Source organism: Oncorhynchus keta, chromosome 4 (genome assembly GCF_023373465.1).
Source record: "Oncorhynchus keta strain PuntledgeMale-10-30-2019 chromosome 4, Oket_V2, whole genome shotgun sequence".
NCBI lineage: Eukaryota > Metazoa > Chordata > Actinopteri > Salmoniformes > Salmonidae > Oncorhynchus > Oncorhynchus keta.
The window spans coordinates 33,565,286-33,581,913 of NC_068424.1; the positions used below are offsets into that span (position 1 = coordinate 33,565,286).

At 42.4% G+C, this 16,628-nt stretch overlaps 2 protein-coding genes across 3 annotated transcripts in view; one reads left to right on the plus strand and one right to left on the minus strand.

Moving 5' to 3' along the window:
• The first annotated feature begins 987 nt into the window (after positions 1-987).
• On the plus strand, positions 988-11,605 carry rnf32 (ring finger protein 32). 2 transcript variants are annotated; one of them, XM_035760458.2, is made up of 7 exons: positions 988-1,237; positions 1,774-2,026; positions 2,194-2,336; positions 5,026-5,183; positions 5,428-5,536; positions 9,508-9,675; positions 10,806-11,605. In XM_035760458.2, the coding sequence occupies exons 1-7, from the start codon at positions 1,229-1,231 to the stop codon at positions 11,040-11,042; spliced, it is 1,077 nt and encodes a 358-aa protein (XP_035616351.1). In that variant the 5' UTR covers positions 988-1,228; the 3' UTR covers positions 11,043-11,605. The 2 variants fall into 2 exon arrangements, with proteins under 2 accessions (XP_035616351.1, XP_035616359.1); XM_035760466.2 differs by lacking the exon at positions 9,508-9,675 and having other exon boundaries at positions 1,003-1,237.
• A 2,085-nt stretch (positions 11,606-13,690) lies between these two features.
• lmbr1 (limb development membrane protein 1) overlaps positions 13,691-16,628 on the minus strand; it is a 55,352-nt gene continuing 52,414 nt past the window's right edge. The window contains exon 17 of the mRNA XM_035760487.2: positions 13,691-16,597. Within this exon, the coding sequence (XP_035616380.2) occupies positions 16,512-16,597 (86 nt within the window). The 3' untranslated portion in view covers positions 13,691-16,511. The remainder of the gene's footprint in view (positions 16,598-16,628) is intronic.

The following is a 16,628-nucleotide window of genomic DNA, read 5'->3' on the forward strand; positions in this document are numbered from 1 at the left end:
GCTGTGATGGAAACAGCAAGTTTCGGTACAATTTGTTTAATGCCGACAATATAAATTGTTCGTTTTACATGGTGGGATCTTTTTGTGCCAGTAAAATTAATTATGCAAGAAATGTCGATTGAATATTACACCAAATATTGATATAATAACCATCATATCGAAGTAAACTTGGGAATTACGCGATGGTATGGTGTGTGGTCCACCCTTTATGACTCGAGAAACCATGCAGTTTAGCCTATTAGGCCAGGGGTTCCCAAACTTGTTCACTAAAGGGCCAGGGGTTCCCAAACTTTTTCACTAAGGGGCCAGGGGTTCCCACACTTTTTCACTAAAGGGCATTGGGGAACATCCCTGACAAATTATAAATAGCTCTCTAAAGTATGCAATGAGTGACATGACAAGAGGAACTAATGATGCACTACCCAATTTCGAAATTGCACCTTGTGCATTCTTCTATTACAACTTTCAAGAGTACGTTTAAAGCCGGAATTAGTTCATTAAAAAAAATAATGGGGGAGAAGGGGGACCTTCGTGCCTCCCCTGACGATCCTTCGTGCCCCACAGTTTGGGAACCACTGTTAAAGGCTACAGATGAAATAAATGATGTTGAACTTCACAGAGTGGTGAAAGTGCACGGTGAACTTGATGCTCCTTTCAAATAAATCCCGAGGGTCTTATTCTAGTGACATGGCGGCCGAAGCTTGATTTCCGTTTGACAAATACAAATATTATCGCTCTTATCCATAATAATAATCTCATCACGTAGACTAGCCTACCAGCACAGTATCCGCGAGCAATTGGCTAGAGTGCTCGTGGCAAAACCATAGTATGCACATTTGCTATTTTCCCAACGTTTTTTGTGACCAAACTATCAGTAGAGTTGAAAATGCGATGGAAACACATTGAACTTTAGATGTGTCTTCAGTAGAGAAACAGAAAAAATGTAACTGAAAAATTAACCTACATTTAGTGTTAACTACGTCATCACGCACTGATTTTTATCCACAAATCCGTTTAGTGGAAACACTCCGCTGGTGGGAAAATGCGCATAGTTTCTTTATGCCGATTCTAGAAAATTCGCATGAAAAACTGTCGCTAATTGGATGGAAACCTATCCACTGATTCAATTGATTAAGGAATTTGTTGGGATGGAGAGGAGGTGATGGAGGACTGCCTCCTTGGTTACTAAGTAACGTAACCATACAAACACTACTTCCAACAGATCACAATGCGGAAGGTTTGAATTTTACTCGTTGGTATTTTTCCCCCGAATCATTTCGCTCATTTAATAGTTTTTGCAACAATTGTAGCAAGTGTCCTTTCCCGACACTCTTTCAGACGCATGCATATTTAGCAAGTCGTTAATGTTAATTTACTTGTAACGTTAGCAGTTGCTTAGCAAAATGTAACAATGTAATGTTAGCTCGCTAGATGGCTAACTAACAAGTTACGTGGGCATCTTTCAGAGTGAGTGACATTATCGTAACGTCTTCAGAAAAGTTGTGCATAATGCTTGTGATCTGAGAAACAATGTTTGAAAATACGAAAGTGCATTTGTCATAAACAGATAATGCATGGATTTAGATTTTTGGGTCCAACCATAGAAATTGATATGGTTATGAGTCTTCGAAGGGGCCAACACGTAGCCCATTTGTCTGCCATAAAGCAACCGAACAGATGCATGTCCCATTTGGCTAAATACCCTTTTCAACGTGTACATTTCCACAATCGAAGGTCAGATTTACTAAGTCAAAGTTTCCTCTCATTTTACAGGGCTTGAACTCAAAAGCAACCAGTGGAAAGTTAGCAATCACCTCAGTTGCTCTTCAAGACCATATCGCACGAAACTTGCAGCTTCAGAATTTGTCACTGTGTGACCCTGTGAAGACAAGATGGTGCCGAAGAGCCGCCACTGAAACACACTGCAAACGAAACCATGGAACTGTGAAACAGAAAGGGCCCCAGCAACACGATGGAGAGGAGAAAGAGTATGTGCTTGACCCAGCAGCTCCACCACTGACATTAGGTAAGCTAGCAATCAATCAAATGTATTTTTACAAAGCCTTGTTACATCAGCAGTTGGGAACTAGTTCAACAACACTTTGGGAACGAGGAGGTCTCATTGTGAGACCTGAGCTATTATGCATGACTTTTTTCATTTGTTGTTTATATTGGGTTGTTGTCTGTCTCCAGCCCAGAAACTGGGTTTGGTGCAGTCCCCAGCCAGAAAACTGACAGTAGATGAATGGAGTCAGGTCAAGTCGAGGTCTATTCATGAAGGGGACTCCAAGCAGCCCTGTGTGATCTGCAGGGAGGAGTTTCGCTTACAGACTCAGGTATTCCTCTGTTCACAATACCTGGTGTTTATTCTCAAGTCAGTCAGAGGACTATTTAAAAAAAAAAAAAAAAGTTTTCACCCCTCTAGGGCAGCCCACTCCCCTTCCCAAACACACTCTCTCCCCCTCCCTTAGGTCCCTGTGTGTTCTAATCTGTGTAGACAACTGTACAAATTTACCCATACTGCCTCGGAACTCAACTGTGACACGATGATGTAGCAATCAGTGTGTTCCTGTGAGGGTCGTTCAGTCTTTTACACCTTTCTGATCCCCTTTTAAGATGCCAATCTCCTGAAGAATGCGGGGTAGAATAGACAGCCTTACAAAGCACAGTTTCCATAGATGCACGTGTAAATATTAATTTGAGGGAAAATTTTTAATTATAGCCTGCTAACAAGGGAAAGGGACAAATGTGACTCTTTGTGGATTTGTTGATCTGTTTGACAAAAACATGTTAAATGGGTTTGCTATTAGTGAAACTGCAATGATTTGAAATGGTATTTTAAGAGGTTTAGCCATTTTTGCAGGCCTAAATCATTTCAACATCAATTATGGCTGATTATGATTTCAGCTATTTAACACTTTACTAACACCAACCACAGACCATCCTTCCGTGGCCTCTAACTGCTTTTAAAATGCCAGTAAAACTAATCGCATGCTCTTCAACCGATTGCTGCCCGCACCCTCCCGCCCAACTAGCATCACTACTCTGGACGGTTCTGACATAGAATATGTGGACAACTACAAATACCTAGGTGTCTGGTTCGGAGTAAACTCTCCTTCCAGACTCACATTAAGCCTCTCCAATCCAAAATTAAATCTAGAATTGGATTCCTATTATTTTGCAACAAAGCCTCCTTTACTCATGCTGCCAAACATACCCTCGTAAAACTGACTATCCTACCAATCCTTGACTTCAGCTATGTCATTTATGAAATAGCCTCCAACACTCTACTCAGCAAACTTGATGTAGTCTATCACAATGCCATCCGCTTTGTCATCAAAGCCCCATATACTACCCACCACTGCGACCTGTATGCTTTCGTTGGCTGGTCCTCACTACATATTCGTCACCAAACCCACTGGCTCCAGGCCATGTATAAGTCTTTGCTAGGTAAAGCCATAGCAACACCCACCCGTAGCACGCACTCCAGCAGGTATATTTCACTGCTCATCCCCAAAGCCAACACTTCCTTTGGCTGCCTTTCCTTCCAGTTCTCTGCTGCCAATGACTAGAAACGAATTGCAAAAATCACTGAAGCTGGAGTCTTATATCTCCCTCACTAACTTTAAGCACCATCTGTCAGAGCAGCTCACAGATCACTGCACCTGTACATAGCCCATCTGTAAATATCCCATCCAACTACCTCATCCCCATACTGTATTTATTTATTTATTGCTCTTTTGCACCGCGGTATCTCTATTCTCTACTTGCACATCATCGTCTGTCATTCTAGTGTTAATGCTAAATTGTAATTATCTCGCCTCTATGGCCTATTTATTGCCTTACCTCCCTACTCTACATTTGCACACATTGTACATAGATTTTTCTATTGTGTTATTGACTGTACATTTGTTTGCGTAACTCTGTTGTTTTGTCGCACTGCTTTGCTTTATCTTGGCCAGGTCACAGTTGTAAATGAGAACTTGTTCAACTGGCTGAACTGGTTAAATAAAGGTGAAATAATAAATCTATAAAAACAGTACCATGTAAAAACATTCAGAAGTGGCTCAAAAACGGTCTCTCGGTTTCCCAGTCCTCCATATTCAGCCTCTCTCTGTGAAGCTTGTAGCCTGTGGGGTAAAGCAGACTTTGCTTGCAAGAGCTAAAATTCACTCCAGTCTAATGGCTTGTCGAGCTCCTAGATATAGATTGTGCACTGCAGGGGGGCCTTTCACTGGTGATGGAGTATGTTGGTTGGGCCAAAAACAATGGGAAATCAATATGGCTCCCCCTGCCCTGCAGAGCTTTGAGTACACTGGTTTGTGTGTGCCAATCACCATAGCTGGGGCTGCTGTCTCCTCTCTCCTTGTGAGTGCAGACGACAAAAGAGTCTGTGGGAGGTGGAGGAGAGGAGACTGCAGCCCCAGGTCCCAGCCCTCCCAGCATGGGCTCGCTGACTCCCACTGGCTCCTGAGCAAATAGTACACACACACACACACACACACACACACACACACACACACACACACACACACACACACACACGTTATGTTCTTCTGTCCTCATGGGGACCTCACATTTATTTCTATTCAAAATCCTATTTTCCCTAACCATAACCTCAACCCTAAACCCTTTACCCTAATTGTAACCCTAAGCTTAAAATAGGCTTTGTCCTCATAGGGATGTGGGGACTTTTGAATAGAAGACCCCCCCACACACACACACACCTCTCACAGGACTCACCAAAAACACTTAAGAGATGTTGAAAACCAATACATACACACCAGCATACCCAGGAGGCTCTGCATGCCACAATCATTTCAAAATGACAAGTCATTCAGTGAAATGCCAAGGGAATTTCAGACGTATAAGAGGGACCGATTTAAAAACAAAAATGAAAAATCTAGTTAAGGCCAAAGGTGATTTAATTAAAATCTAACTATTTATATAAGTGATTATAATGCATAAGTATACTGTATAATATTCAACAATCAACACTAATAATGATATTCATATTGTGTCTAGGTTTTGCTCTCCTGCTCCCATGTGTTTCACAGAGCCTGTCTGCAGGCCTTTGAGAGGTTTTCAGGCAGGAAGTGCTGTCCTATGTGCAGGAAGGAGCAGTATGAGACCAGAGTGATTCACGATGGAGCTCGCCTCTTCAAAGAGAGGTGTGCCATCAGGTAAACATCTCCAGAGATTGGACTGCATGTTTCCTGGAATCCGATTAAACCTCGGCATGGACTAAAAAGCATACTCAATGGAGATTCCTCACTGAGAATGATTTTTAATCCTAGACTAATTTTAGGCCTAATCTAGATCCAGGAAAACCATACCTTATTGATAAAGTTACCATGTTCACCCTGTGTTAGGCCTGTATCCTTGCTGTTTTACCTACTTAAATGTTTTTCATATGGTCAATGATAGAATTCAAGCGTGTTGGCGTGGCTATGTTGTTCGGAAGTGGTACGGACATATGAAGAAAACAGTTCCCCCAAAAGACAAACAGCTACGACGAAAATTCTTTGAGACAAAGGTAATTTTAGCAACTGTGTCAATTAGGAGTAGGGTTGAGGTCAATTCCTTTTCGATTCAGTCAATTCAGGAAGTAAACTGAAATTCTCAGAGATACATTTTTGGGGGGAATTTCAGTTGATTTCCTGAATGGAAAAGCAATTCAACCCAACCCTGATGAGGAGGGACTGATATGTGTATTATGTACACTGATTATGAAAGATATAAACATCAAACCCCTGAGAAGGTTCCACATCATGTACAGTTGAAGTCTGAAGTTTACATACACCTTAGTCAAGTACATTTAAACTCAGTTTTTCCCCTGTCTTAGGTGAGTTAGGATCACCACTTTATTTTAAGAATGTGAAATGTCAGAATAATTGTAGAGGGAATGATTTCTTTCAGCTTTTATTTCTTTCATCACATTCCCAGTGGGTCAGAAGTTTACATACACTGAATTACTATTTGGTAGAGTTGCCTTTAAATTGTTTAACTTGCACCAAACGTTTCAGGTAGCCTTCCACAAGCTTCCCACAATAAGTTGGGTGAATTTTGTAACGGAGTCAGGTTTGTAGGCCTCCTTGCTCACACACAACTTTTCAGTTCTGCCCACAAATGTTCTATAGGATTGAGGTCAGGGCTTTGTGATGGCCACTCCAGTACCTTGACTCTGTTGTCCTTAAGCAATTTTGCCACAACTTTGGAAGTCTGGTTGGGGTCATTCTCCATTTGGAACCAAGCTTTAACTTCCTGACTGATGTCTTTAGATGTTGCTTCAAAATATCCACATAATTGTCCTCCCTCATGATGCCATCTATTTTGTGAAGTTCACCAGTCCCTCCTGCAGCAAAGCACCCCCACAACATGATGGAGACACCGCCGTGCTTCACGGTTGGGATGGTGTTCTTCGACTTACAAGCCTCCCCCTTTTTCCTCCAGACATAACGATGGTCATTATGGCCAAACAGTTATATTTTTGTTTCATCAGACCAGGGGACATTTCTCCAAAAAGTACGATCTTTGTCCCCATGTGTAGTTGCAAACCGTAGTCTGGCTTTGTTATGGCGGTTTTGGAACAGTGGCTTCTTCCTTGCGGAGCAGCCTTTCAGGTTATGTCGATATAGGACTCGTTTTACTGTGGATATAGATACTTTTGTACCGGTTTCGTCCAGCATCTTCACAAGTTCTTTTGCTGTTCTGGAATTTATTTGCACTTTTCGCACCAGTACGTTAAAGTACGTTAATCTCTAGGAGACAGAATGCATCTCCTTCCTGAGCGGTTGGATGGCTGCAGGGTCCCATGGAGTTTATACTTACATACTATTGTTTGTACAGATGAACGTGGTACCTTCAGGCGTTTGGAAATTGCTCCCAAGGATGATCCAGACTTGTGGAGGTCTACAATTCTTTTCTCTGAGGCCTTGGCTGATTTCTTTAGATTTTCCTATGATGTCAAGCAAAGAGGCACCGAGTTTGAAGGTAGACCTTGAAATACAACCACAGGTACACCTCCAATTGACTCAAATGATGTCGATTAGCCTATCAGAAGCTTCTAAAGCTATGACATCATTTTTCTGAATTTTACAAGCTGTATAAAGGCACAGTCAACTTAATGTATGTAAACTTCTGACCCACTGGAATTGTGATACAGTGAGTTAAGGGAAATAATCTGTCTAAACAATTGTTGGAAAAATGACTTGTCCTAAGACTTGCCAAAACTAGTTTAACAAGAAATTTGTGGAATGGTTGAAAAACGAGTTAATGACTTCAACATAAGTGTATGTAAACTTCTGACTTTAACTGTAGTTCTTCTACTTACTATATACTGAACAATGCCATGTAGGGTCAAAACATGTGCCCTTATCTGGTGAGTCGGTCCACTGGTGACTACCAGGTCACATTGCAGAGGCTTTCCCCACTCCTATAAGCTTTTGTCCCAAATGGCACCCTTTTCCCCATAGTGCACTGCTTTTGACCAGAGGTAATAGGGTGCCATTTGGGATGCAAGTCTCCATTCTTCCTGAAACTCACCCTGCCAGACATTCCTCACCTATTTAGCAGTGGTGGACTTTAGGTTGCCGTGATTGACGGATCGACAGCAGATCTGATCCCAGGTCAGTGTGGAGTGGACACGGGCATCGGTGGAGGTGCAGGGTAGGGGAACCCAACTCTAAGCAGCTTCAGAGGGCCTTTGATGCCATGTGAATCATACACTGTTTGTAAACTAATTACGAAGAGTGTGTGTTTTGGTCAAACAGTCTGGACATTCCAGGGTCAACACAAAAGCAAGGGCCCACTGTGTGTTTGTCTGTGTGCTTGCACCCCCCCTCGGAAAGAGGGGGTTGAGGGAGGGTGCATATTTGGCAGGTTCCCTGGTTGTCATTTGCACTGGCTTTCTTCACTGTCCCACTTAAGAACTAAAATATTCCACAGGATTTGACTTTGATCTGAGGACAGAATACACATTATAAAGGGGTTAGTCCTTTCAGCTTTGGCTGGCTGTTGGTGGGTTCCAGCAACTGGATGGGGGCCTATCGACACTAAGGCCTCTGCCTTCTCTAGTCTGTGGCTCCCTGGAAAAGGATAGATTGCCACCTAGTGAGACTGAAATCTCCCCCTCCACGGTGCTGACTTACCTCGGACTGTAGTGGTGATTTGCAGAGACACAGCTGAATAGTAAACGCGCTTGAGAAGCACATATACTGATTTTACTGGTATATTTGTGTGAGCTATATTTGGGATGTCTAACAAATGCAGCCGGTTCCCTATATAGTGCACTGCTTTTGCATTGGGCTCTGGTAAAAAGTAGTGCACTGTATGGGAATAGGGTTCCATTTGGGACTCATCCTTGGTTGGGGGTCCATTCCATCACTAGCCTTTCTGATAGCTAATTAAAGAGATGCCACTCATGTCGCTCTATCTAGAGCTCTTTGTAATCAGAGTGCTTCAGTGGGTTCAGAGAGACCGATATTACGAGTGACACCTTGATTACGCCCAACTTGTAATGTGCTCGGAGAGGTCAATGTCCTACCCGCAATCCCCTTCTCTCATCCATCTATAAACACTGCTTTAGCATGTCACGTAAACACGAGCAGCAATTTTATTGGTCTAATTAACTCTTGTTGGAAAACATTAGCCCCATCCTGGTGACGGCCAAGTCAAGGATGGGGATTGTCAGCTCCGAGGAATCTGAGACAGAGTAGGACTTCCTCCATCACACAGAGACAAGTTGAGTCCCAATGGCATCCTATTCTCTATGTAGTACACTACTTTTGATCAGAGCCCTGTGGGGCCTGGTCAAAAGTATTGCACTACTTTGGGAATGTCAACATGTCTGTCATCCTCACGGTAAAGCCGCAGTTGCCCCCAGGCAGAAGAGCCTTTAAGATATTCTAGTTTTCAGTCTTATCAGGTGATTCCGATGACCAGCTTTCCATTTTTAGCTTTTTGAGGTCCGACCCTAAGTCAACACATTAAGGAGGATAACTGCTGACATCAAGATGGATTGCGGTGAGACAACGCCATTCCCTCCCCCATTCCTTTGTTCCCCTTGCTCTGTCCCTTTTCCTTGTCCTCTGCAGTGAGACAAGGCAAAGTTCACCAGGGCCCGTGTTGTTTGCCTTCACTGTGGAAAAGTCAGCCCATAAAACTTCATCTGAATGGCTAACAGTTGTTTAATTAGTGATAAAAGCCCAGCAATAAAGTACTTGGGATGTCACTGTGACATGAGCGAGCTCGGTGGGGCAGCCTGAGGGATGGCCTTTGTTTGTGTGCACGTTTCCCAGCACCAGCTATCTTTTCACTGGTTTCCATACATTTTCCTTGTAAGTCTGAGACGTATCGGTATCGATCTGGCCTGTTAAACAACTTGACTTTGTCAGCAGACTTCAAGCATTACAATATAACACCAATTACATCTGATAAAGAAACAGAACTCTATTTGGTGTCCTATTGAATGATTCCCCTTTGTGTAACTAAATTGTTTCCAATTAGTTGCAGGAGTTGAATGACAGCTTTGTCCAATACTGTCATATGGACGTAGAAGCTTTCCTGAACGATATCGACCAGTCGGTGTCATCAAGCAGAAGAGTGTTCCATCAGTTTGAGAGAGAGCACGTCTCGGAGCCGCAGGAAGACGACTGGCAGAAAATACAGGAAAAGGTTTGGAGTAGGGTTGCAAAATTCCTGTAACATTCTCAGGCTTTCCGGAAATCTCCACGTAGGATTTCTGGACAACCTGAACATTTTGGGAATTGTGCAACCCTACTGTGGGGAAAAAAAACTCACCATACATGTACCACGGTGCACTATCAAAAAGACTCTCATGAAGTCCTAATCCTGGTCTAATTCTCCCTGTAGCCATGCCATTCATTCAACATGCTAATGCTTGTCCAGGAGAGGCTGTGCTGCAGCTGCTACACAAAGTCAAATCTCCTAGAAATGATCATTCACTTTTTTTCCAAATGAATGAAAGAAATAATCCTCTGTGTTTACAAGAAAACAGAGCCAGTCTAATAATGCACGCCAACCCTTTCATCGTCCCGTCTGAGCCATCTGTACTGTGGTTCAAATTGAAAAGAGATCTAGATTTGCTGTTCCATAGGCTCTGTTGCACAGTATATAGGGCCTTTCAATGCCAGCCAATGGAGTTTCCCACAATCCCACAGGTTGAAAAGGGTGTTTAAATATATATATATATCTAGTGTTAAAAGGTTGTGCGCAGGGCAACAGGTGTTGCTCAACCTCGACTCGTACAGAGAGAATCAAACGGTGAACTTACAGCGTGTTTATCGCACACCGAGCACCTTCCTGGTGAAGGTAAACACCATAAATGTCGCAAAAAGCTCATTATCAAGCGTTTAAGCCTTGAGCGCGTTGACCGTTTTCTGAATAAAGGAAGTAAGTTAATTATTGGTGGAGCTGCAGTAGATACCTGCCCCACAACAGTATCTCAGAGACACACAGCCAAACAATCAAGCTTGTGTGACACGCTAAACCAGATAATGTCCATTGAACTTAAGATAAAGGGGTGTGTATGGAAGCTATTGTGAGAGAAGAAAGCCATTATAAATGTCTGGTAGCAGGGTTGGGGTAAATTCAGGAAGTAGATTGATTTCTATTCAACATTTTTCTCCTAGAGGCATTGAGGAAAATTGGATTTTCAGTTTCCTTCCAGAATTGAAATGGTATTGACCCCGACGTGGTAGTGTGGCGGTATTTTATTGAAGACTGCTTTTATTTTTTGGAATACTGGTCCATCCCTACAGCCCTGTCTGTCTCCACTATCACAGGTCATCCAGAGAGATACACAGGACTGTCCCATCTGTCTCACCGCTCTGTGCAGCGCCAGACTAGAGACGGAGGCAGGGAGGACACTCGCCCAACACCACAGCAACAGACGCACTGTGCTCCTGTCCTGCTCACACCTCTTCCACCAGCCCTGCCTGGAAGCCTTCGAAGCCTTCTGTGTGGAGGGCCGACCTACATGTCCTCTGTGCAGGTCTCCCTACCACAAAATACTGGTCTGACCTCAGAATAGTTGATATAGAACTTCACAATATGAAAGATAGTTGGATGTAAGTAAAACATATACACTCCCCTACGTATGTATTTGGACAATGAAGCAAAAACGTTTAATTTGGCTCTATAAGCCAGTATTTTGAATAAGATCAAATATCTTATTTTTGTGTATTATATACATGTTTCACTGTTTAGAAATTGAAGTACTTTGTGTCTAGTCCCCCCCATTTGAAGGTGTCAACTATTTGGACAAATTCACTTAGTGCATTAAAATGTCAAGCCTTTAGTATTTGGTTGCACATTTCTAGAACTCAATGACATCAAGCTTGTGACTCTACCAACTTGTTTTAGATTATGTAATGTTGAGTCACTTTTTAAATAAGAATAGAATGTTTCTAAACACTTCTACATTAATGTGGATGCTACCATGATTACGAATTAATCGTAAATAATGAAGTTGGATGCATATAGTGGCTTCAAAGTATTCAGATTCCTTGACTTTCAACATTTTGTTAGGTTACAGCCTTGTTCTAAAATGGATTAAATAAATAATCCTCAGCAATCTACACAAAAGTAAAAAAAAAAGTCTGCAAATTAACAAATACCATATGTAAATAAGTATTCAGACCCTTTGCGAATAAATTGAGCTCAGGTGCATCTTGGTTTCCATTGTTCATCCTCGAAGTGTTTCTATAACATTATTGGAGTCCACCTGTGGTAAAAATCAATTGACTGGACATTATTTGGAAAGACACACACACCTGTCTAAGGTCCCGCAAAAACCAAGCCATGAGGTCAAAGGAATAGTCCGTAGGGCTCCGAGACAGGATTGTGTCGATTGGGACAGCTCTGTGGAAGGGTAGCAAAACATTTCTGCAGCATTGATGGTTCCCAAGAACACAGTGGCCTCCATTTTTAAATGGAAGAAGTTTGGAACCACCAAGACTCTTCCTAGAGCTGGCCGCCCAGCCAAACTGAGCAATCGAGGGAGAAGGGCCTTGGTCAGGGAGGTGACCAAGGACCCGATGGTCACTCTGACAGAGCTCCTCTGTGGGGATGGGAGAACCTTCCAGAAGGACAATCATCTCTGCAGCACTCCACCAATCAGGCCTTTATGGTAGAGTGGCCAGATGGAAGCCACTCCTCAGTAAAAGGCACATGACAGCCCCCTTGAAGTTTGCCAAATGCACCTAAAGACACTCAGACCATGAGAAACAAGATTCTCTGGTCTGATGAAACCAAGACTGAACTCTTTTGCCTGAATGCCAAGCGCCACGTATAGAGAACCTGGCACCATCCCTAGGGTTAAGCATGGTGGTGGCAGTATCATGCTGTGGGGGATGTTTTTCAGCATCAGGGACTGGGAGACTAGTCAAGAACGAGGCAAAGTACAAAGAGATCCTTGATGAAAACCTGCTTCCGAGTGCTCAGGACCTCAGACTGGGGTGAAGGTTCACCTTCCAACAGGACAACGATCCTAAGCACACAGCCAAGACAACACAGTAGTTGCTTTGGGACAAGTCCCTGAATGTCACTGAGTGGCCCAGCCAGAGACCGAACATTAACCCAATCTAACATCCCTGGAGAGACCTGAAAATAGACGGGGAGCGTTGCTGCACATCCAACCTGACAGAGCTTGAGAGGATCTGCAGAGAAGACTCTGCTGTAATCGCTGCCAAAGGTGCTTCAACAAAGTACTGAGTAAAGGGTCTTAATACTTGTGATCATTTTTTAAAATAAATTAGTTTAAATGTAAACTAACTTTTTGCTTTGTCATTGTGTAGATTGATGGGGGGAAAAACAATATCAATTTTAGAATAAGGCTGTAACGTATCAAAATGTGGAAAATTTCAAGGGATCTGAATTCTTTCGGAAGGCACTGTAGATATACTCTAGAAAATGCTAACCTCTCGTTATTGTAATGGTTTAACGTTAGCATGTTTTGGGGGCATGATCTTTCTGCATCTACCTTTCTCACTCACGATTATCCGTAATCATGGTAACATGTAGAAGTATTCAGAATCACACTTCTTATTTAGAATATGGGACCAAATACTAAACTTGACAATTTAACACACTGAGTTTGTCAATACTTATGACACCTTCAAAATGGAGGGACTAGATACATAGTGCATCAATTTCTAAACGGTAAAACAGGTATGAAAACACCCTCAATGTGACATTCTGTACTGTAGTATCATAAAACGGGTCCAAAATGCCGGAGTATCGAGTCAAATTATATTTAAACATTTTAGAAATCGTATATAAATTTGTCAATTTGTCAATTACCAGCAGGTAATGTGGTTTGCAGGCTGTAAATTACAGAAGGTGAATTAAAACAGTAAGTTATTCCTGTGTTTTAATGAACAGAAGGATAAATGCACAAAACTATCACTTTCAGGCATCCATACCAATAAAGTGCAATTATTCCTCAAGTCTCAGTCCTCCAGAATACAGTGACTTGTCAGGAGTTCATAGACATACTGCAATGGTAAAAGCAAGCCAACTTGTGCCAAGGGTGCTCTTATATCTCAGAAAGAAGCCTGTGATGTACACCACAAATGCTGTTGAAGTTACAGATGAAAAAGCAAAGTCAACTTAAACATGAGTTGTAAATGAGAACTTGCCTACCTGGTTAAATAAAAGGTGAAATAAATAAAGTTCATCGTTTTATTTGCAAACAAACCAACAAACACAAATAGCAAAGAACATGGTAAAAAAAACACATTCATGTTAATTTGCAGGAAATTATATGTAGAGACAAACTATAGCTACATCCAAAAATGTGAGGGGGCACAAAGTACGTGAGAATGGCTGGGGGGGGTGTAGGTTGGAGTATTTAGAATTTTTCAAACATCCAAATCAGTTTTTTACTGCATTCTAGAGCCATAATCATGCTTATTTCTATATCTAAGCATACCTGTTGAGCGGTCTGTATCCTCCTGGTTCAGTTTTAAATGAATGCAAGTCTCATTCAGTACACTAAGTTATTGCTTGCTTTTCTACAGCTTACCAGCAAAGATAGACGAGCTAGCTACTCGAACTTGACGGATAGCTTTAAAATGGCTTTTTGGTGGCTAGTTATGAGGTTGGGAACCTACCTGGGCTAGCTAAAGTAAACTTCATGACATTTCTAGGTCTAGCAGTATTACAGAGAAACAACTAAACAGGACAAATCTGAGGGGGCACATGCCCCTGTGGGCATAACACTTCTGATTAGCTACTCCACCTACAGTACAGGCCACGCTTCAACATTTCAAACCCTCGGCAAGTGAGGGAAAACTAAGGCAACCAAAACTGTCCCCTTGGGCTGGAACAGGCCCAGACCGTGTGCACCTCAAACTCATTGGAAAAGTATGATTGTAATCTTGTGCTTATGGTGTGCTCCCTGGACCAATAATATGCAGCGACAGCATAATTCCATCTGGTTATGTTTGTCCCAAATGGCACTCTATTCCCTACATATTGCACTACTTTTGGGGATAGGGTACCATTTGGGATAATTTGCTATTGACTATAATGTGACATTCAGTTCGACTGCCCCCAGCCTCTGGAACGCTCTCCCGGACCACCTGAAGGCACCGCAGACTCTGGGCTCCTTTAAAACGGGCCTAAAGACCTTTCTCTTTAGGAAGGCTTTCTGTTGACAGCTGTGCTTGTAGTGTCAGCTGGGATCTTTGTCTCAGTGACCTGGTCTAGTTGCATTAAAATATGTATTTCAATTTTTTTTAAAAATATTATGCACTTTGAGATTATTCTTCATAATGAAAACTTTACAAAATGTACAATAAAAAAGAAGTTCAACAAAGCTTAGTGCCCCGTGAAATACATTTTTAAAAGATGTTAAAATAGCATAGTAGTCATTTGGGGAGATCAAGCTTACCAACACACAACATTTTCAGAACATCCACCCACAGGACCAAACTTTGAAAGCAAAAAAAAAGACGTGTGGAACACTATAGTTTTCCCATCTCGAGAGTGATCGCAATCAACAGCAACTAAACAAGAGTCATTCAAATTGAGACAAAATAATGAACGCACAGTACAGAGTGGGTGACGCAAAATAAAATGAGCACATTGTGACACATTCACAACTGGCCTGAGACGACCAGAAAGATGGAAGGATGGGCTTGTTCCTTCCCATTCAGTCTGTGTCAATGGAGGAGACACTGACTGATCTCTGGTGTGGTCACTTAGGTGAACAGGTACTAAATGTACCAGCAAGCTCTGCAAAGAGGGAAGATGTGGTGATACACAGACGCCTGTGAGGACATGTAAAACGGCATGCAAAATGAAGAGTAAATCAGTACTCATTTTTTTTTTAATGCAGGAGAGTTCAACAGCAAGTAAGTCTATCAAAGAATGCCCTCGTCTTTTCAAAATGTGTGGATATTAAAATAAAAAAAATTAAAATAAAATGTCCACTTATCAAACCAGAAGCCGTCCATACCAAATACTATACACCAGGGCTTGCCAACCCTTTTCCTGGAGAGTTACTGTCCTGTAGGTTTGTCTCCAACTCTAATAATTACCTGCTTGATAAGCCCGAATCAGGTTGGTTACAACTGGGGTTGGAGCGAAAACCTACAGGAGGTTAGCTCTTCGTGACCAGGGTTGGCGAGCCCTGCTATACATACGAGATACTGATTAAGGTGACTATGGGAGACCACCAAGTCTTTGCATATAATACAGATATTCTATTGTGAATGCCCCATGGGCCACTGATACACGTCACATTTACTTCCTGATTCTCAAAAAAAAAAATTCTCTTCTCATTATACTTGTGAGAAGGTGCTGTTTTTTTTTTTCTCTCTCTCTCTCTCTCTCCAAATAACACTGAGGTGCATTTTATAACCAAAATGAGTTTTAAAATTGGTGAAATGCACTGCATGGGCTCAGTAACTGTGGTGGAAATAGAACAGGTTGGAAACCGACAGACATTGAAATAGGACATAAGTGTAAAAATGGCTACTAGTCAGCGAGCATCTCTTCAGCCTCTGCATCGAAAGGTTACATTGCACCTCCGAGCCAATAGGGCATAGTGCAATTACGGGGGGGGATAACAGATAAAAAGTGATCAGCGAAGCACGGAACGCAAGAGGTTAGAATGAGATGGGTAGAGGGTAGAATTCGAATGTATGAAAAGATTGAGGGGGGGAGAAGGACATTAGTGCTGAGAGAAAGTCCCCCAGACATCGGCTGAGTGGCCCATGGTCAGAGTCACTGTTGAGGTCAACATCAACTGTTGTGATGCCAGTCTGTCAGGGGGCTCAAATGTGTCCCTGTCCAAGTCCTGCATCCATCGATCCAGGAGGAAGAAGATGGAATGTCACAAAGCTAAATTACTCTTCCCCTCAGCTCGCAGTGCCGTCAGACACTGTCGGTGTATACTAAGTCTCTTACACAGACTCAATCCCAGTACTGTCAAAATCTCCCTTTGGCTGCCATGAGGTGTGTGTGTGTGTCGGTTGTCTCTTTCACAGAGTCTTCTGATGCCCGTTGGCCGCGATCTTCCCAGACTCAGGGTCTGTGGGGCTGTTTGACAGTTGTAATTTATCCAGACCTGGCCAGGAGGAGATAAGGGGCAGAAATGT

Coding starts and splice junctions, on each gene's coding strand:
- rnf32 (XM_035760458.2), top strand. Junction 2,027..2,193: donor AGCTCCACCACTGACATTAG/GTAAGCTAGCAA, acceptor GTCTGTCTCCAG/CCCAGAAACTGGGTTTGGTG. Junction 9,676..10,805: donor GGCAGAAAATACAGGAAAAG/GTTTGGAGTAGG, acceptor CCACTATCACAG/GTCATCCAGAGAGATACACA.